General features: G+C 37.2%; 1 protein-coding gene across 1 annotated transcript in view; it reads right to left on the bottom strand.

Moving 5' to 3' along the window:
• The window catches only part of HDAC9 (histone deacetylase 9), a 445,270-nt gene that overhangs the window by 55,724 nt on the left and 367,129 nt on the right, over positions 1-22,417 (bottom strand). Inside the window, exon 23 of the mRNA XM_059818316.1 lies at positions 653-771. Coding sequence (XP_059674299.1) covers positions 653-771 — 119 coding nt within the window. The remainder of the gene's footprint in view (positions 1-652; positions 772-22,417) is intronic.

The raw sequence follows: 22,417 nt of genomic DNA, 5'->3' as shown, positions 1-22,417 counted from the left end.
CCACAATATCCTGTAAGAGCTAGTGGCTTTGGAGTGCTACATATGAGACACCTCAGACAGACCTGTCTTTCAGAAAGTATTAAGCCTCTTCCATGAGCACACATTTTGGAAGACTGAAATGGACATCCAAACACTGAGACCCAACAGAGTAGTCTTTTAGAAAACTTTGGCCTTCATGAACACTGATGTAATTCAGGATTAATGCCATCAAGCTGAAAAGATTACAATAACAAAAGAGCAATATGAGATTGGACTTAGGCCTCCAAAGTCTAAAATCTCCAATATATATTTAAAGAGAAATAACTTACTCCAGCATTTGGAAAATGGGGCCTATTGAAAAGCATGAAACCTCTAAAATGTTATTTGAATGCCAGAAAAGTAATACTTTAAAAAGCCAATACAAAAATGCCAAGAGGAACAAAAAGGAGTTAGCCAGAAACACTAACATGTTCATTTCCACCCTGTCCACGAGCTGGGTGAGACCTGCAGCTCCATGGATGTCTCTGGGTATTAAATGATGGACAGTCCCTGCCCTCAGTAACACAGGTGTTATCGCACAAAATAGAAATAAGGATGTAAGCTGGCCTTAAAATAAGGTTCCTAGCTAGAAGAAACACCAACTCAGAAACATGTGCCTTATGACAATACCTACATTTAGCTGTGACTTTGTACCCGCCCAGCGGAGGGTCGTGGCCTTCCACAGCATCGAATCCCGCTGATACCAGGACGACTTCTGGATCAAACTCGTTGGCAGCTGGCATAATCACAGTCCTGTAAAGTGAAAAAACCCAAACTGTTAAAAATTAAAAGAACATCTATCTTCATGATATAAATTGCCACAAACTCAAAAATCCACAACACAAGGTATTTTCTTTTAATTAAACCAGTCTTCATGGTAGCTGTTCAAAAGAAAGAAAAGTCCAAGGCTTCAATTAATTTCTTTCTATAGTCACTCTTTTTTCTTTCTATGACTGAGGGGAAAAAAAAATGCAGGTACATGTGAAAGCCTCTAATATTACACACACATCTGGGCCTGTTTTATCCTGCTGCCTGTAAAAAGCTGCCTCTTCCAGGGAAGTGACTAATGGTTTACAGAGAGCACTCAAAGCCTGAATGGAAACCCGGACTGCTCCAGTTAGTGCGAACTTGGTGTAAATTTGAACTATAAATTTCTTTTGGGAAAATGTTTGCTTTCCAAACTTTTTTTTTTCTTCTTAACATTTTTAAATGTTTGTCGAGGTGGGGGGTGACTCTAGCAAAGGAAAAACATGAAATTCCCTTAATCAAATCCAGACTATGTTGTCAAGCCTTTCCAAGGTCAAGCATAACAGGAATGTGACAACCACAAACTAGTGACAGCAGCCCCTGCTGGTGTCAGGAAGATAATTCAGCCCTTCACAGTCACAACGATTCCTCTTTTTTAACCCCTTCCTTGACAAATTTACATGGGGATATATTGTCGCTTCGTTTTTGCTCTTCTCCAAACTCGAAGCATTAAAGATATGTTGAACAAGAAGATAAACCCTGCATTCTGGACTCGCAGATGCCTTCTTTCAGGCTGACTTTCCAAAGGGAAGGCATCAGGATGGCTTTTACACTAGTGCGACAAACGCTGACCCTGTAATGGCTGTGCTGATTCAGGGGGACATCGCTAACATTAAAAGACAAATACACAAATGAATATTCTATTCCAAATATATTAACTGAAGGAAATCCCAATTGGTCTATGCTGGTCAAAATCTGAAGATCAATTTTGTGCATGTGTAATACTGTTTGTCTTAGTTCAATATTTATTTATTTATTATTTAATCAACTTAGCCAAATAGATCATGTTTTTATTGAAAGATTAAAGTTGTGGGAATAAAAAAGCATATTAATAATACTTTAACAACTCTCTAGGTTTTTCTTTAGTTTTTGATCTGTGTTTTATAAACTTTATTTTATTCTGATTTCCTCAAAGGTAATTTTAATATTAGGAAAGTGTTCCTTTTACTTGTTAGTCAGAGAAAAGAATTCAGACTAAGTAAAAAGTCTTTGTCAAGACATACAGCTTTTCAATGAATATCGGTTTAAACTAGAAAAAAAGGATAGAGGCAACTACATTTTTCTGGTGATTTAGCTGAAATTGCACCACAAATGTCTGCAGGTAAAGTGATATAATTTGTGAAATATTTCCTTTTTTACATGTCATTAGTAGGCCTCTGCTGAATTGTGGATTCCAGTATTGAGCACTGCACTTCAAGAAGGATATAGACTAACTTGAGAGAACAAAAGGAAAGAAAAAATTCTAAAAAAAGTGACCTAAGTGCGTAAAATGATAGAATTATAATTAATTGAGTTATAGAACATGAGAGTAAACATGATAAAAGTCCACAAATATGTAAGTGGTTGTTGCAAGAGGAAAGAAATAACCTGTTCTGCATTTCACTATGGATAGGATATGAAGTAGTTGCAGCAGGAAAGTTGTAGTTCAGACAGTGGAAAAAGCTTTTTAATAGTAAGGATAGATAATCATTTAAATAAAATGTTTAAGAAAACTGAAGAGTCTCCACCTCTTTGAGTTTTTTATGATAGGTAAAACAAATACCCATCAAGCTTGCTACAGGTTCAAGCTGACATGGCCTTGAGGCAGGAGGTCAGACTACTTCTCTTCTAGGTCTTTTTCCTATAGTTCCATGTTGTATAACTATATAACACACAAAGTACACATATGAATAATTACATCAGACACTACAGTGACTGAATATTTTTGCGGGCTCATCTCCACAAAGTTAGGGAACACTATCAGGAATAAAGATCATCTACACAAGCAGATCTTATCTTTACTATGTACATACCTTCTGATACTCTAATTATATGTTCATTGTCTGAAGCTACACACACTTCCCAAACTTCCCCACGTCTGCAACACATGTGGCACAGATCCTGATTAGTGATAAGGACTGTTGCTGATATGCAATCTTGATCTGTCCCCATAACACCACATATCTTATACACTGAAAGAAGGAGCGATCCTATGGAGAACCCTCCCTATCTGCAGACACCTGAGCTTTTGCCCTCCTCCTCTCCATTCACATTTCCTCAAATTCAAGTCAGGCTTTGCTTTTTATTTCTTCATGTCAAATAAAGTGGCAGCACCATGGAGGACAGCATAGACAATGCTCAGGAGTCAGAGGATGGAGTGTATTCAGTGCAGACAGAAGCTCTGGAAACTCAAGTAGCTGAGCAATAACAAACCTAACCAGACTAACACAGAATGAGATTTTTGAGTCTTATAATTTGGAACACTGGGAAAATCTACCACACTTCTACCACATTTCAAGACCTTGCTCAAAAGTGTAAAGATGTCAGCACATTTTTTTATAACTTGGGCAAAACAATACACTTGACCCTTAATCTCATTCTTAGAAGCAGCAAAAATTGTTTAGCCACAGTTTCTTCAATTTTTTTGTCAAATAAATATGTCTGACATGAAAACTGGGGTAACATTAGTAAAATTATTAAATACTGAAAGTAAGGTCTTTGAATACAAAGCACCAGGAATAGCTATTAACACCAACTTTAATAGTTCCGAACAGGAAATAGTAGCATATTCACAAATCTTTACAGAAATGATATATAGGAATCTCACCTAAAGGGAAGAGAAAGCTATAAAGATAATAACTGGAGGTGGCATTTAGAATTCACTGTTCTGTTACTGCTTTCAGTATTACGTGAATTCACACCACTAAAATAAGACCCCTAAAATAAACCCTAAGAGGGTTTTTCTGAAAGAAATAATTTTTTCTTTTAAAAATGTACACAGTGTCTGTTAAATTTCACCAGAAGAATAGCACCCTACTTTTGCTACAATACTGTCTCACAAATTATGACAGAACTTTGCTGCTGTTACTCTCCATACTCTGTACCAGAAGAGCTAATCTATGTGCTCATAAGTCCTGTGTCATTGTTCATTTCTCTCTCATCCTCCATAATATTGAGGGACTTGGAATGTCAGAGCTCATCCATCTTACTCTGTTCTTGATTTAATACTGAACAGAAACTCTAAGGACTTTTCTTTAAAAAAGACATGGAAAATTTAATCTGTTTACTAGGATAGCAAGCCTGACTCTTCTCTAAAACATCTTAGGGTGTCCATGGTCATTGTTACAGCAGCCAAGACTACTATTTGGTCTTTCAAAAAGATGACAGCCGCAAATATCTCAATTGCAGAGGACCATATAGGCATCTAGTTCCTAAATCTCTAATCCAGTCTTCCTCTACATGAACCAACAGGCATTTAAGGTTGTTCATCTTTTGAATAACTACTATGAGATCTCTTCTCAGAGAAGAGCAGCTTAATGTCTGGAAAACATCATAATATTTTGGTTTGGACTTTGTGTAGGTAGGACCTCTCTAACCTTTGTCTTGCCTTGGCAGGAACTCCTTTGTGGCACAAAACACATGTGGAAATTCCTTCACAAAAGCAACAGATACTTTCCTATCTTATGAAGGAATCAGATGCATACATTTTTAAATATGGACTACATTTCACCAGGACATAAATAAAACCTTTTGGCATTTGCCACCTCTCAGGCTTCAGAGCCTTTATTATCCCTGAATCACAGAATCACAGAATGATAGGGGTTGGAAGGGACCTCTGGAGATCATCTAGTCCAACCCCTCTACCAGAACAGGTTCACCTGAGGCAGGTTGCACAGGAATGCATCCAGGCGAGTTCTGAATATCTCCAGAAAAGGAGACTCCACAACCTCTTTGGGCAACTTCTTCCAGTGCTCTGCCACCCTCAAAGTAAAGAAGGTCCTCCTCATGTTTAGATGGAACTTCCTATGACCAAGTTTGTGCCCGTTACCTCTTGTCCTGTCGCTGGGCACCACTGAAAAAAGACTGGCCCCATCCTCCTGGCACCCACACCTTCAGGATTTATAAGCATTAATAAGATCCCCCCAGGGTTCTCTTCTGCAGACTAAACAGACCCCACCCAGTCCCTCAGCCTTTCCTCATAAGATGTTCCAGTCCCTTAATCATCTTCGTAGCCCTTTGCTGTACCCTCTCCAGCAGTTCCCTGTCCTTCTTGAACCGGGGAGCCCAGAACTCCACACAGTACTCCAGACGCGGCCTCACCAGGGCAGAGTAGAGGGGGAGGATAACCTCCCTCCACCTGCTTGCCACACTCTTCTTGATGCACCCCAGGATGCCATTGGCCTTCTTGGCCACAAGGACACATTGCTGGCTCATGGTCATCCTGTTGTGCACCAGGACTCCCAGGTCCCTTTCCACAGAGCTGCTCTCCAGCAGGTCAGCCCCTAACCTGTACTGATGTGTGGGGTTATTCCGCCCCAGGTGCAGTACCCTACACTTGCCTTTGTTGAATTTCATAAGGTTCCTCTCTGCCCAACTCTCCAGCCTGTCCAGGTCACTCTGAATGGCAGCGCAGCCTTCCGGTGTGTCAGACACTCCTCCCAGTTTTGTGTCATCAGCAGACTTGCTGAGGGCACACTCTATCCCTTCATCCAGGTCATTGATGAATATATTGAACAGGACTGGACCCAGTACTGAACTCTGGGGAACACCACTTGTTACAGACCTCCAACTAGACTCTGTGCCACTAATCACAACCCTCTGAGCTTTGTCTCTCAGCCAGTTTTCAATCCACCCCACTGTCCATTCGTTTAACCCACACTTCCTAAGCTTGTCTATGAGGATGATGTGGGGGAAGGTGTCAAAAGCCTTGCTGAAGTCAAGGTAGACAACATCCACTGCCCTCCCCTCGTCTCTCCATCCAGTCATGCCATCGTAGAAGGCTATCAGATTGGTCAGACATGACTTCCCCTTAGTGAATCCATGTTGACTACTTCTGATAACCTTCTTTTCCTCCAGATGCTTTGAGATGATGCCTAGAACGAGCTGTTCCATCATCTTTCCAGGGATGGAGGTGAAGCTGACTGGCCTGTAGTTTTCTGGGTCTTCCTTCTTGACCTTTTTGAAGACTGGAGTGATACTGGCTTTCCTCCAGTCCTCAGGCACCTCGCCTGTTCTCCAGGACCTTTCAGAGATGATGGAGAGTGGCCCAGCAATGACTTCTGCCAGCTCCCTCAGCACTCGTGGGTGCATCCCATCAGGACCCATGGACTTGTGGATGTCCAGTTTACTTAATTGGTCTCTAACTTGATCCTCCTCAACCAAGGGAAAGTCTCCTTTCCTCCAGACTTTCTCTGTTACCTCCAAAGTCTGGGGCTCCTGAGGGCTGGCAGGAGCAGTAAAGACTCAGACCTAGGTATGAACAGTTATTGTCTTTCCTGCAGCAGGAGTAAGAAATATCATCTGGCTTCTGGCTGTAGGTCACCAGACAGGTACGGACAGGGGACTGGGAGGCCATCAGCTTCCTGCCTGAAGCCAGTTGGGCTGCAGGAGTTATCAGCAAACAGAAGTTAATGCCAGGATCCTTCTCCAATGAAATGAATAGTTTTTGTCAGAAGAGAAGTGAATTTTATTCTTCCACTATGACTCACACTCTCCTCTACTACCTTCTCCAAAGAAAATAAAACACATAAAAGAGATATTTATTTTCTGTGATCCTGAATCATATAGAAGGATAAATATTTGGTATACTGTATTCACCTAATGATGACAGCAGAGTTACAGGCGCATCTTGCCTGGCTGACTGTTTCTTTCTTTTCTCTCACATTTTCATTAATAAACATGTCATAGACTGAAAGTTTGACCAGATGGATCACAGGAGTTATTTATCCATGCTAAACCTTGCAGTTACAATGAAACTGTGTCCTCCGGCCCAAGGTAGCGCAGATCCTCCTTTAAGTCTGATGGTACTGGGAACAGAGCATGTGTCTGGGAAGCTGAGAAGATTCTTTTTTGTCCCACTAAAGGAGATTTCCCCAAAGAATTAATCTGTTCCATTTGGGTATGCTGCTGTCTGCAGAGAAGCCAAGGGATGGCTTCCAGTTGGGTGTAGTCCTAGAGAAAACATCAGGCATGTGATCCTCCCCTCCTCACCAATCTGAGTATCAGATGCAAGACATTAAAGAGATTCTACCAAGGGACTCTCTTCCTTTTATTCTTCCATTCTATTTTTGTACATTTAAAGCACATGGTTAGGATGCTCCCAAACATTTGTTCTCCCAGAAGAGATTGCAGAGAAGTACCCAACCCAGAAATGACTCTGCAAGTACCATCACACAGAGCTGGAAATGTCCAAAGAAAGTTAAGCTGACACAAATAGCTACAATTCTTTTGCTGCGTTGGTAATTTAAAAAGGAAACGAGCAGGAATGCCAGCCCAGGACAGTAATTTATGTAACCGAGAAAAAAATCCACACTGTTCTAAAACTGCGGATTGGAATGTCTCAGTAACATAAATTATTTGCTCTTTCCCTAAAACCCTCCAGTGTTTTCATCCAGTGATCTCAAAGTACTTTCAGAACATTAATAAATGGAATGGCTCATATCTTCAGCTGGTATAAATCAGTATAGCTGTTTCTGATTGCACAGTCCTCTAAAGCAAGCATTTCTTGTACCCACTTCACAGATGAATCAGCTAAAACCAAAAGCTGGTAAAAGACTTGAATAAATTACTTAGTTGCCCTGGAAAAACCTCGAAAGAAAATGCAGAAGACTCTAAGTCCACTACTTCAACTAGTTGAAAACACTATAAAAGCACTGTTATTTATTCAATTATACCAGACCTGTAAGAAATATATATACAATACATTAGTGCTATTAGAGTGGGGGTTTTGCCACCAAATGGAGACCCAGTCTCTTCTTTGAAAGAACGTAGGTCTACCTACAGTTTCCCAGTTTCACATCCTGCAAATAAAATTTTGTTCCAAACAATCACTGTGTTGTCCTACCTTAAATTACACAAGTTTAAGCATGTTGTTGAATGCACCCTGATATGAATAGATCAGAAAGTATTTAAAAGATTGCCCCAGTAGGTATGTGGAACTTCTGGTACCTATTATTTTTATGTGTTGTTTGCACATATGTTTTAATGTAACACAATATCAAGTAATGTCTATCCTCACAGAAAGCTACATAGCGTTTCTGTACAACTATCGGATAACTTTTTTTTTTCTCCATATTAATTAAGTTTATACTAGTGTCTCTCACTAAAATTTTGGTTTACCTTCATAACATTTCATTATGCCAGCTCTACTGTCAGGCCAAGTTCACTAAGGCCAAACCCAAGAACTTTAGCCCAAAACTCCTTGCTGACTGTCATCTGACCATCAGCTTTGTCCTGGACTTATCCTCCAAGGTACGCCTAAATTATGCAGATTTTATCTGTATTAGTTTCTAAGTTATAGCTTTTATATAAGTTTTATCTTTATAGCCTTTATTTTTATAGCTTTTCTTTTATCCTTACAGGTTTTCTTTTTATATCTTTTTAATAATTTTATTTCTTCTCTATTTTTTATAAGCACAGTCAATATTCTTGTCCTTAGTTTCATTTCATAGTTACCTTATTTGCTTTCTAGAGATACAAAATATATTTTTCTTTTATTCTTCAAGGAGCAAAAGGTACCACATCAATACTAAATCCTCATTACTGTAAATCATGGTCGTTTCACTGGGATTTACACATGGTATTAAATTTAAGCACATGCCAAAGTGTTTAAAGGGTCAAGATCTTCCATGGATGCATCCAAGTTAGTAATTTCAAACGTTATAATTGTAGGAGTATCTAAGTGCCACTGAATGAAAAGTTTTAGAAGCACCAACAGCTTTGGGTTTTGGGGTTTTTTTTGGCTTTTGAAGACATTTTCAGAGCCTAAGGCTATTATTTGTGGGTTCCTTTTTAAATGAATAATTATTTTGGCATCCTGCATGCAAGTTTCCTGAATTCTATTACAGCTGGAATTGCAACATCTTAAGCACTCAAAAAGCATAAGAAATATTGACTACATTATCTGCTGATCCTTCCATTCTTATTATTATTTAGAAAGGTGGTTCCAGTGTAATTATAAGGACTCTTCTACATTTGATCTACAGTATGCGTTAGTCAGAGTCTCTGAACTAGTACAAAAAGAACCAAAATAAAAAAAAAGTTAACAAACAGGAAAAGTATGAGAAAAATATTATTTTGTGGTTTTCAGAATTCACTTAAAAATTAACATAGTCAAATAAAATTGTCCAACTTCTAGAAACATGGACAAATGCATATACACAGGTACAATGCACATTCACATCCATATTCAGAACTGAGTAAAACTCAAAGTTCAGTGGTATTAGCTAAAGGGATTGGCTTAAAATTATGGTAAGTAAGCTTGCTCAAAGGCTGTGGGTCTAAGTATCTCAAACGATTATACGTTGAAAGAAGAGGTTACCTTGGAAGCATCAAAGACTTCCATCTGTCCAGTATGCAAATATAAAGCCTTCTATGGAAATATAGGCCAAGACAGCACATGCAATAGCAGAATATCTCCTTACAGAATACTTTTACCCTGAAAAGTGACTGAGTAAGAAAATCTGCATTTTCTATTAAATGTTCCTCTGTATTTTTAGAGTCTTATTTGTGGAAGCACTGGCATGATGAAAGAAAAAATTACTATCTTTTTACCTTTTATTTATTTCTCAGATCTCAAATAAAGCTGGTAGTTACCATGCCATCTTGTGCAACGTAAATAAAACTTATTTACTAAGTTCCAGCTGGTAGCTAAAGGACTGATGTGGCTTCCAAGAGCTATGCAGCCGAAGATGATATATGAGAAGGAGGAAATAGAGGTTTAATTTACAAAGATGGGGCTTAAAATAAAACACAGCATGACTTAAAATAGTATCACCAACAGTGAGAAAGTAAAATCCAATAAATACGGAATCCCACCATTTTAAGTCAATTATTTTTCTATCAAAGCCATTCTAATATGTATGGGAAATGTTACTGCCACATGCATATACACTGTCAAATTTTATCCTCAAGTATTATTTAAGATAGCATTTAGCTTTCATGGTGTAATATGTTGCTATCAGAAAAATCAATTCAGTGCCCATTTCTTGTTATTACTTTATTTTATGAAAAAAAAAAAAGTAGTAAATCTTTAGAGGCTTTTCTGACATTAATATAATAACCACATTTGGGGCTATTTTAAGTTTTCTGTTTTAAAATTTGCATGACTGCTTAGAAAACATGCTACATTTTTATCAAGTCTGAGTACACTAAAGTATTTTCTATAACAAAATATCTATCAGTTTTGCCTTTCTACTAAGTAATTTCTTTCAACAGTATTTTATCACAAAAGTCAGTGGACTTGGCATAAAATGTTAACATAATAAACTAATAATACTACTAAAACAGTTCACTGCTCCCAGTAAATCTTATTACATAGTAATAAGATTGCTCCAATGAAGACAAAAGTAAGTGTTATAATATCAGAAATAGTTACATACAGAGGTAAAAACTTGCCACAGTGTGTTGCATTTATAGAGTTCACAAAATGAATGATAGCATGGTCTCCTCTCTGAGAAATTCATATGTCTATGAAAAAGCATATTATTTTGAGTATACTCTACCTTTCAGTGTATTTTTAGAGTACCTGACACTTCTAAAATTACTTAGCAATCTAAGAACAGTATAAGAGAAAGGAGACCATAGTACCTGTTTTACTTACACTCCACAGGCATGGTGGAATTGGGGAAAAGAAAGAAATGGTGGTTTTCTGAATAAATTAAAAAGTGAAGAGAGCTCTGAAGTATGAAGTTTGTCTCTACGTCCAAAATCTACCCTTCACCTGTACAAAAAAGCTTTAGAAAAGCTTTCCAGTTTGGGCATATAGCATACAGTTTGATAAAGAGCAGGAATGAGGAAAATACACTACCTAAACTTTACTGCTATTGATTGTACAACAGCTCAGTTCGCATTATTAACAATCTGCTTATGTCACCACTGAAGTGATTACCAGAGAAGTTTAAAGTAGCTTTCAATTCTTGCAGAAGTGAGATGTGGGGAAGAAGGAATGTTAAATCTTATTAAAAAATGCCCGGGGAGATGAATTGGAGGGGTTGCATTTTTCGTGGGAGAAATAGGTTGAGCAGATAAAAGATACAGAAGTCCCTTGGAAAAAATACTTTTACCACAAAATTTGCTAAATTTCTGAAAAATGCATTTTGCCCAGAAGGGTTTTTTTCCCTTTCCTTTTAAATGAAAAGAAAACAACCATTTTCTAGAAATCAAATTATTCATCAAGGTCACGGCCATTTGCAAAAAGCATAATTTTTCACATGCTGTATTTATCAACGTGGTTGTGAATACAAAGCACATGAAGTTGTCTTACTTTTTTTCTCAGAGGTCTCTACATATTCTCTCTTGCAAATGCTTTCTTGCTTTGTCTTGTATTTTCTTCCATATGCTCATAAATACTTTTAAAGTTATTTTCTGTGTGTGTGGTTTTCTGTCTTATCAATAAATAGAAATTCCACAAGTTTCTGGATAGCCACTATTATTTTATTATATATTATATTGTCACTATTCCTTTGAAGTAATGCTCTTCAGAAAATTGCTCATATGGCTAATCGTATTTTTCAGCTCTTACGAGGTATTCTTTCAGAGGGAAGATACAGACATATGTCATTTCCTCTTGTTTTTTGCTGAGGAACAACATACACTGGTAGAAAAGGAACATATGGACATTTTCTTACACCCAAACCAAATTAACCAACAGGAAGTGTCTCTGATGTCAAGCAGGAAGATATTGATGCTACAGGCAGCAACAGTATCCAACACTTCTGTATTAATAAATACAGGCCTATTTGTTTGTCTCATGCTTGGCAGAACTTTGTCATTGGAATTGGGGCCACTTTAGACCATCCCATTACTCTTACTGTGTATTTAAACAGACCAGCTAGGCTTCATTCTGATAGCCAAAAATACAGCATCCCTCATATACGCAAGGTTTTATACAGTACAGAAACATCAGGTCTTCTCACTTCACCTAAATTGAATGCCACTTAATGGAACTCATACTGATATAATTTTAGTGAGGGTTTAGAGGAAATATTTACAGACAAAGTAAGGTAACCCAGAAAAGCACTTTTCAATACCTGCCCTTCCCACCCCCCAGCAAAATTCTCAGAGAGAAAGAGAAGAGATATTTATGGGGGCAGGGGGAACACTCACACTAAAGCACTAATCCCTAGGTACCACATAGTGTTAGAAACTACAACTTTTTCTGGTGCAGTTTCAGCTACTGTTTGGTTAGAAATGTGATCTGGTATTGGCTCTAGGTAGTCTGGAAGAATTCTGTCTCTTTTAGATTATCCTAACCCCTCTTTTCGCTTACACTCATTTTGCTCATCAGAATAGAGGGAGTATGGTAGACTCCAAAGACAGAGAAAATTGGATGTCAGCGCTTACAAATTAACTGCATTGCACGTGACTGGAAGGACTCAACTCACAAAGAAAAGTACCAGACTTGTTCAGGAAGTAACATCAGGTAGGCTAGTGTTTTAAAATATGAAACACTCTCCTGCAAGAGAGTTACACCTATAACTTAAAGAGTGAAGTCAAAGAAAGGACTGGGGGGAATTAAGGCTTAGGAAAATAAGAAGCCAAATATGACATGTTGAGGACAATGGGAATTTTGTTTCTGATTTCAGCAGTATGAAAAAAATAGGGTTTTATACCTGAAATTGAAAGGGAAGCATTTTCATATAGGAAAGAACTTTAAATATTAAGGAATCAATGTCAGAAATAGGAAGTTTAATAAAAAACAAAAGAAGCAAAGGAATCTGCATTAACACAGTATCTGAAACAAAACCCAAGATGGTCAGGAGATATTGTATCAGCTTCAGAGAAACTTAAATAATTAAAAAATTGTATATATTCCCATTCACAGACACACTGAGGGAAACAAAAAGTTTGTCTTAAGCACATGTAGAAGGAGAAGGAAAAACAAAAAGAGCTCTGAAAAATAAGGATTGAAGACAACACCACAAAATTCAGGAATGACTCCTGCATAAATGCTTCACAGCTTTTTTTTAACAAGGAAGGAATAGTGAACAACAAAGCACTTGAAACCTCAGCCCAAGAAACAAAACATGGAAATGCAGATATACTGTCATGTGATTTAATATTTTACTTAAGCTTCCATTGACTTCGTGGAGCCAACATTTCTCCTAATAGATTTTATTTGATGTCTGCAAAAGAAATGTAGAAAGTCTTGTGGTCCTAGATCAATCATAACTCTTTCAGTGGTGCACATGGAAGAAACCTTTTATTTGTGCCAGGCATTTTAAAGCAGAAAGGCAATTCCACTCACCCCAAGAGAGTCATACTGATACAATGCTAATCCATTTGCCAATACAATCACTTGCACCAACTCTTCATGTTGCCAGGACCCCTGAAGAAGGTCAGAGGAAAAATCAAGGTGAACTTTGGGATTTCACTGAAGAGCATCTAAAAATTGCATTTTGATGTTTCTGAATTTGCCTTTCCCCCATGAACTTACGTCTCTGCACTTCTGTTACAAAACTGAACTGCTCACACCTCTTTTAATAAATTTTGGATCCTATTTGGAGTAATAAATTGGATAGTCTCCTCAACAGCATGAAATAAAAAAGACTTTTTCTACCATATGTTACAGTAATGAAAGAGAAAGCTGTTTCCCATTATTGCCTGGTCCATCCTCATGTAGTCAGTTGCCTGGGAAACTGAGATTGATTATAATTTCAAGAAAATGTAAGAATGAACTGAATCACATAGTTCCTTTTTCAATGTCTGTCTCAATTTACAATGTTGAAACTAGCAATGAAAACATCCCTAAGCATGATTTCCACTTCTAGCTTTATTTTTGTTGCACTTATCTCTCAGAGTGACAGTCAAAATAATATAATAATTTAGATCGGATACATCAGTAAAATAATTGTGAAGTTTCAGAAAGCATTGTAATAAATGTAAGTCAAATGTACATTCAAATCGACTTCCTTAAAAAAACAAAAAGTAGTTGTTCTTCCAGATTTGATATCTGGATGACACAATATCTAGGTATCATGTAATTCAAATTCTTTCTCTGTCCAAAAACTTGAACTTTTACTGAAGCCAAAATATATTTGATAAAACATTATTTTTCCAAGTATTTCACAGGCCCCTTCATGAGTTCATAATCATTTCTCTCCTAAGGATTTGGCTTTAATTAGTTTTAGTGTGCTTACTGCAAATAAGTTACATCTCTTTATGAAACCTTTTTGTCATTTTAAATTCCTTACTTAAAATTGCCAGCAGAGCTTGTAAACTGTGCAAAGGACTAGTTCAAAAGCATATCTTTGGATTACCAGCAGTCCCAAAAACTCTGCAAAGATCTTTTTGCTGCGAGTTCTTCAATTCCAGTTGCCAACCTATATTTAAAAACAAGGAATTTTACACCAGCTGAGAAATTTGGCACACTCTTCCCATCTACTCTTTGTTAAAATTACTCTTCCAGCGTAAAATTGCCAAACCTGTCATAGGGAGTTGTGCAATTACCGTGAATAGGAGGAAGTTTTTATCATTGCTAATACATGGGAGGTGATCCAAAAGATTTTTAAGTTCTGGCCCCTTCAAGAAAGGTTAGAAGACTCTTGGCACCTAAGCAAAAAGAATTTGTCAGCCCTTCAGCATGAACAGCTAAGGAAAATATTACTTATTAAAATCTGTAATCTTTGTATTATTTTTCTGTAAGATAATTCAGTCTTTGGAAGAAAAAAACAAACCCTAAGTTAGTATAATGTTAAGGATGACTACAGAAGGGCTGTATATATAATCATCTAAGTTGATTTTGATTTTGCAGTCCTAATTTCATGATTTTCTGACTTTTGTGAATTCATAATATTAATCAAATAATAGCTAAAATTTGGTTTTTTTCTTCTCACTTACTGGGCAATTCGTGTCTTTTTCCAGCTCCGCACAATTGACAGACATTGCTAATCAAGTAGTTTGCAATGAATTTTCTTATCTCGTGCCAAACAAATTATTTGTATTTTTTATATTATTTACCCTGTACAGCTTTAAAAAGACATTGCAGTAGCACAAGTATGATTTTAATTTTCATGTTATAGCCTTTAAATAGTTAACAAATTCTTTATTTTATTTTATTTTATACCTTGAATTCTGGTAGAAATATGAGCTTTTAATCTTGAAATTTAATTCCAATCTCAAACAGCAATTGGTGCTCTGACACTGGGAACCCTGGCAACCTGTCAGTCCAAGTGGAAACCCACAGTCAGGAAGGAAATAGTTATATTTGAAGAGACTTGTCTGTGGAACGAGGACTGGTAAAGTCTTTCTTGCTTGACACAAAGCAAGCCAGCTTTCCCACCACCTCGCTGCACTGCTTTCTTCACCAAAAAAGCAATGATAGAGATGAGGAGTATCAAAGAGCAAAGAGTACTTAAAAATAAGCTGATCCTGCCAAGGCTGATATTTTCATCTTCCCTCTGGCTCTACTCCATTCTCTTTAAATTCCATTGAATCACCAAAGGAAAACTCTGGCCTGATCATGGGAAAAAAAATAAAAAAAAAATAAAATCGGTGACTAAACCAACAAATGAGAAGTACTCTAGCTTGTAATCTAAGAAGAACTCCTTTGAGCAGGATTGCTAACTATTGGTGAATACAGCTCAAAAAAGCTGCTGCAGTTCTAGAATACTAAGTATTTCTGTAATTCATGCAGATACCATACAGATAAAAAGCATTTAAAATTGAAAAAGGTATATGTTATTTCAACAGCTACAGGGTACATATGCATCTTCCAATTTGGCTCTATTTCTAATTGCAAGTGAAGCCAAATCCTGATACGCAGTTCCTTTAGACTTGTGCTCTCTTTAACAGTTCCTATGTTATCCTTCTGTAAGTTAAAAAATTCAATTAGAATTTTTTAAATTCACAGTCACATATAAATGTAAATAATGAGTTATTATTAAGGGAATGAAGATTATTATTAGACCAGGCTAATGTGAGAAAAAAGGGTGTTCTAGGACGTATGTAAAAAAACACGGGTTTTGTTTATCTTGTTATCCATGCATTCAATTTTAGGCTCTGTACAGCTTTAAAAGGAAGTATGTATTAGCAAAGAGTAGACCTCAAGGGGTTTGAAGTTTGGTTCATATAAACATGTAAATGTTTTGATGTTTATTTCAATCTTATCTATGCAAGGTCACCAATATTATCAGAATATCCTGTTATAGAATCTCTGTTTCTAATTCCAGGATAAAAAGATTCACGAAGTTTTGCCTTAACCCTTTAAAAATCCTGTTAAATATTTGTTCTATTCTGAACTTGGACTGAGGATATAAGTTTCTTTTATTTTATCCAGACTAGTTCCACCATGTGTTGTGTAAATCATTATAGTCTTGTCTCTCTCACTTCATTGGCTTTTTGGCATCCATCTGTTTTCTCTCATCTTTTCCTCTACTCTGTCTCATCTACATTCTCTTTCTACTCTGTTTTCTCTCATCTGCTTGCTCATTACTATTAGCCCAGCCCTCTGTTTTCCCCTTTACTTCCCAATTATCTCACAGAGGTGGAGAATGCATGAGACGGAGAGCTCCATCCTGAGGGATGCTGACCACCCTAACGTCTTTTTTTGACCTGCAAACTTTAACTTATTTTTTTAATTTATTTTTTAACACAGTTCTGGATGTCTTCACTGACCTAAGCATGTTACTTTTCTGAATGTTGTCTAAGGTACATTGTGTTCTTATTCCTGAAAGCATTAATTTCTACAGGACCCATTTATACTTTTCATAGAAAAGCATAACTCCCCAGTGTCCTACCTGCACACAGTTTAGCACAATATCATGGTATGTACTTTACTAATCTCTGAAGGAAAGCTGTAAATATTTTATTGTTGCACTTTATTGTATCTGTTGAAGAACATTCAGGAATGTGTTCATTTTAATGTTAATACAATTAATTTAATAACGATGCTATGCTACAAGCAAAAATTTGAGTATCTCAAATTTAACAAAAAAAAGAGAAAGACAGACATGCATTTAAAAGCTTTTAGGATCAGGACCCAAATATATACATCATTCTATCACTGAAAATGGCTTAACATGGCAGGCTTAATTCTCTACAGCTACCTTTGTGACACCATGGATGTCAGAACGCCCTGTTCTAAAGCCATAATCTAGCCATTGATGATTAGGAGTAATCATTAATCCTTAAATTGAATTCAGTTTGAAACTTCCAGCTTGAAATATTTTTTTTTTTTTTTATTTCTTAATAAAGATGTTCAAATGTTCAAAACTGTACAGTAAAGTACTGACCTTCCAGACTTGTGCATACGGTCTCATTCCCGGGGCCGTCACTAGTTTCTCATGTTTGTGCACTTTACCTTGTGATCTCTCCAGTGCAGTCCCCTGTGACAGAAGTCCGGAGATGCAATGCCAAAGGGACTTAGATAAGGTCATCACCTCAGCATTAGGTCCATCATTTAAAGGGTGCATTGGTGCATAATTCACAGAACTACCTACACATTTCTATGCCTCAGGCTTGGGAACACTGGCTGGACACTTATCTGAGCTACCAGCTTCAGTGAAGTCCAGCTGTGCTGTGTGTCCCATTTCCTTGGGACAGCTCCCATTTACAGTAAAAGGCACCTCCTCCAAGTAAACACCTCTGAAGCAGGAAAGCCCTATTTATCTTCTGGGACTTACCACCTCTGCCCTTGTGCCAGCAGAGATCTGTATTAGCCAAAGCTTTCATTCCTCAAACTCTGCCCTTCTCCTCATGCTGTCCAAGGGAATATTTTCCAGCATTCCACCCAGGAGGGACAAATAGTCCCTCTTCTTGCTCTTCCCAGTGTCAGTGGAGGAGGAAAATCACTTCAAATTAGTGTCCTGCTGTAGACTAAACTTCTGGAAACTCCAGAAATTTCTACAACTTTCAAGAGGTTACAAATGAGGCTTAGAGAGGTAGCTTGCATGTTTCCTTAGTTACAGAGTCCCTATATCTTTTCTATGATTGTGAAAACTGTGAAAGGTTTGAAACAGAGACTGGAGAAAGGATCATCCCTCTGGTGACAGCACTGTTCTCCACAGAATGGCAAAAACGCAAGTGACAGAAGAAGTTGGCTGATTTGGATTTTATCAAATAAAAGTAGCAGTGTTATTCCATGTCATCCCACACTCCATGACATACTGTACTCTTTTTTAAAGACTACGAAAGTTTTTAAAGCTGAGGTGCTAATGCAGAGCCCTTGCAGAGTAAGCATTGCTACTGAAAGAGGTAACCAGTCCCTCAGGCTTTCAGAGAGGCTCTATTCTGAAAGCTGGCATCTGTGCCATAGCCAAAGCAGTATTTATCTTTCAATGAAATGCTGGAGTCATGAATAGTCAGCTCCATGATTTGGAGCTGGTCTATTTATAAGCAGATATTCAAGACAGCATTTTTGGAAGGCAGCCACTGGAGTGTACTGTACTGCAGAATAAATCACACTGAAAAGATGCTCCCTGTCAAGTTGGAGATACTTTTAGAAAAGATCAGTTACATAAACCATCACATTTATGTAACTATTTCTACCTTTGTTAGTGATACAAGCTTATTTCATACACTGTAAGATCCCAGATGAGTTCCCCTAAGATTTCACACAGATCACGATACCACAGGCTGTTACATCTAGTGGAGAGGTCTCATTTTTTGCAGTACAATGAAGTACAATTAAGGCATGATCTTCTTCTGACAGGTCTGAAATGATCTCCATCTCAGCTCCTTAGGGAGTGTGTTGAAATTTAGCCATTTAAAAGATCTCGAGCCAATGTTTCAACTGCTCTGAACTCTCATAAATATTATCAGCTCTAAATTTCTGGAAAGGGTCACTGTTGAGAGGTAGTCCCTTCAGGAGTATACAGTACAACCTGACTAAAGTACAACCTCATCCCAGGTTATTGTTCTCATGTATTTTGGTCTAAGTGCAGCCAACAATATTGGCTACGGAAGGTGCGGTACAAGGATATAACAAAAAGTGTACAACCGATGTGGCAAACCTCCCAGTTCATTAATAAACTGAAGTGGATACCTTGCCTAGGGATGTGACTATAATGCACACTGCAGCAAGACGCAAAGATGAGTAGCTTTAAAAGGAGTCAGCGTGGATACTGAAAAACTTTGTCCAGAGGGACTTGGTTTTGTACCGGCTATTTCATATTGCTAAGAAAAGGTAATTTATCTCAGCACAGTATATTAGCCCCTTTAAAGCTTCTTCCAGCCTGAAAGATTACTTTGCAGACAGACATAAACTACTTACAGTGTGTGTGTTTATGTTTTGAGACTGTGCAGTAAAGACAAAATCAGTTAGCATGGGTGGTTCTTGAGAATGCTTCAGACATTTCAGAGGTAGCTTAAAGCTGGATTGAGCATGTCTACACTTTCTTTGCAGGTATGTAAGTATAAGCATACTCTGGGACACTGGCTTAGAACAATATCCCTAACCATATGTGGATAAAATCATGGTTAACTGAATTTTCCCAGAAGTATGTAAATAACCATTACCTAGAATAGAGATTAATTTAACCAGGAATGTCATCCAAAACCAAATGCAGACACCTAACTGTATGCTGTAGTTTATATGTGAGCTGAGGGTCTAAACTCTCATTATATTTCATGGAGACAGAGGATTCAGCTACCTACATGAGGGTATCCAGTGGCTTTTGGGATGCAGAGGAACCTGTCCTGGTCACCTGCTGACTCTCCAAAAGGGCACAATCTCCCAGAGATCCTGTGCTATAGCTGTCAGCCACAGCAGTAAACCTCAGCTCCTCCAGTGCATCTCATGCGTCACTGGACTTGTACATTTTTGAGAACTGAATCAAGGTCTTAGCTGGTACAGGCTGTCAAGTCTAGAAAGTTATTCAAACAAGCAGTGTATATCCCTGCTTAAAGGTGAGTCACACAGCTCTCTCGATTCAGCTGACTGTGTCACCCAGAGCTCCACAATGGGAACTGAGACACTTTGCTCACATGCAGATACCTACATTGCAGGGACATGTTTGGATTTCTGAATTTCGCCCTGAATTTCCCTCTGTCTATATGCTAGTTTTTAACCATAACCTAGTGTGAAGTAAGAAAACAAAAATTACAACTTCTTCAATATTATTGAGTAAATCAAGTTAAAAGCTCCAGCAGAAAAACCATTCTAGGAAGCCTTCCATTAATGCTATTTTTTATTCAGTCTTAAGGTACTGGGGCAGAGAAGGTCTCCTGGGTAGAGAGCAGAGGAACTCAAGCTTCTTTTTCCAAATATAAAGTCACCTCTCTTCATGTTCAAAGCAGAGAGGGCGTAAGGAATTGAATCACATATGTATAATCGAATTTTTCAACTAAGATCTGAAAACGTATGGCTGCTTTCCACATTTTCCTTTAGGGTCATAATACAAATTGTTTCTATACAGCAGGCTAAACCTTCTGTTTCCTCTCAACGGCTTGTACATTGCTGCTTTTTCAGTGCAAAAATCATAGTCTGAGCTGGGCAATTGATACTGTTATAATAACTTATAACAATAATTATCTGGATTTTACTAACAATAATAGTATTCATAAGCAGTGTGGGCAATACAGGACTTAGCACTTCGTTAATTCCACAATCCTTACACAACCTACTATGCCACAAATAGTATGGAACTGCAGTTGCACAACAGCTTTCATTAAATAAAAAATTACTTGTTTTTTAACTTAAAATATGTGAATTATTAGTCTGTTTTTTAAGACATCTAAGATAGGTTTGACTGCAAATTCAAAGTAATGCTTCATGTTACAGTTAGAATAGAATTTCACTTCTGCTAAAAATGTTTTAAGCACAATAATAAATAGAATGCAATGGGAAGTCTTCTAAATTTGTTAAAAAACATTGAACTTGTGTGTTTTTTCCTGTGTTTTGTTACAACACTATCAATCACTGTAGTTATTTTGGAATACTGTACATACGAATTAAATTAAGAAAACAGAGCTATTAGGAAAAAATATGCGACTAAAAGCACTCCCTATTTTTTCTTAATCCTAAATCTGACCTTGTTAACAAGCAGGTGCAAGACTTCACACTACAACCAAGAACAACAAAGCAGCATGCTATCCTAATTTTTCCTCTAATTGTTCTTTTCTCCAAATCGTGTTAGCTCCTATTTGTTTTATGAGATATTCACCATTATTCCCTTTATTCTTTTCAAGTTTATTGTAGTCATGGAAATAAGAGTACAATCATTTGATCTCCCATATCACACAAAAGTAATCATCTATGAGAATATAGCATATGCCATGATATGAGAAATGTACTCCAGTTGAATTTCTCAGCCAAAAGAATTACATACCTCTGGCATCCTCTCTGAAAGTTCTCTGCAGTGAATTACTCCCACTGTGGTACTGAGTACAGCAATGAAATGACACAGCCAAAAATCCACATGTATATACCTTAGGTAGGTAATGTCCTTATTAACTCTTTCACTATTATTTACCAGGGTAAAGGATGCCTGAAAGCAATCTATAATTATATAAACCGGCAAAGCATCCAGCATCTAACTAAATGTTCTTTATGGCATTTATCTTCCAGTTACACTCTTGTTATCAAAAAGTGTAAAAAAACATGTAATGAACAACAGAATGTAGTGCTGCCAAAACATACATCGTGGTCACTGCACCTAAAAGTGACTTACCAAACCCAAGTGGTTCAATTTACCTTTTCTTTACGTTTTCCAAAATGATACAAAGGAAGAATAATGAAAAGCAGAATCAAAATCTACCTTCAAATTTTAACAGGAGAGCAGATGGATTTTCTACCTGAACATTTTAACAGGAGAGCAGACAGGTACATAGAAAGATGACATCTAATGGTCATTTTTTTAGAGCTGTTATTTTAAAAATGCAGGAATTTCACAGAATTAGTGAAAGTAGTAAAGTCCAACAATTATTCTTGGCTCAGCCAGTGATTTGCTGTGTGGTCTCTATAGTGTTTTGAAAATACACACCACCACCATTACATAAGATAATGGCTACTTTATGAATATTTTTGTTAGACTTTCTTTTATTGAATTGCAGATTTACAAGCAATTGTAGGTAAGGTGGAAATTACGGAACTGTGTAGCCCTCCGCTCCCCACATAAAAAAAAAAAAGACCCTTTATAGTAATAATCATTGTACCACCTTAAAAATATTGTTGGAAACCTTGGAAATAAGTGGTTTAAGGAATTTTTTCCTGCAGTAAAATGCTTCCTCAGTCACTATCCCCTGCTTGACTTACACCACCCACCTAAACTTAACTTTACTCTATAAAGTTTGTAGACAGATGTGCAAAGGTCAAATTAAATCACCAGTAGATTTTATAATCCTATTCCTTCTCTTGAAGAGATCATTAGGCATATGTGCAAGGTATGAATTAAATCACTAATAGATTATATAATCTCACTTCTCCTAGTCAATAAATCTTTTCAAATATACTATA

Source organism: Gavia stellata, chromosome 6 (genome assembly GCF_030936135.1).
Source record: "Gavia stellata isolate bGavSte3 chromosome 6, bGavSte3.hap2, whole genome shotgun sequence".
Taxonomy (NCBI): Eukaryota; Metazoa; Chordata; class Aves; order Gaviiformes; family Gaviidae; genus Gavia; species Gavia stellata.
Note: the sequence above shows the minus strand (reverse complement) of the source record. Positions and strands in the feature narration are given on the sequence as shown.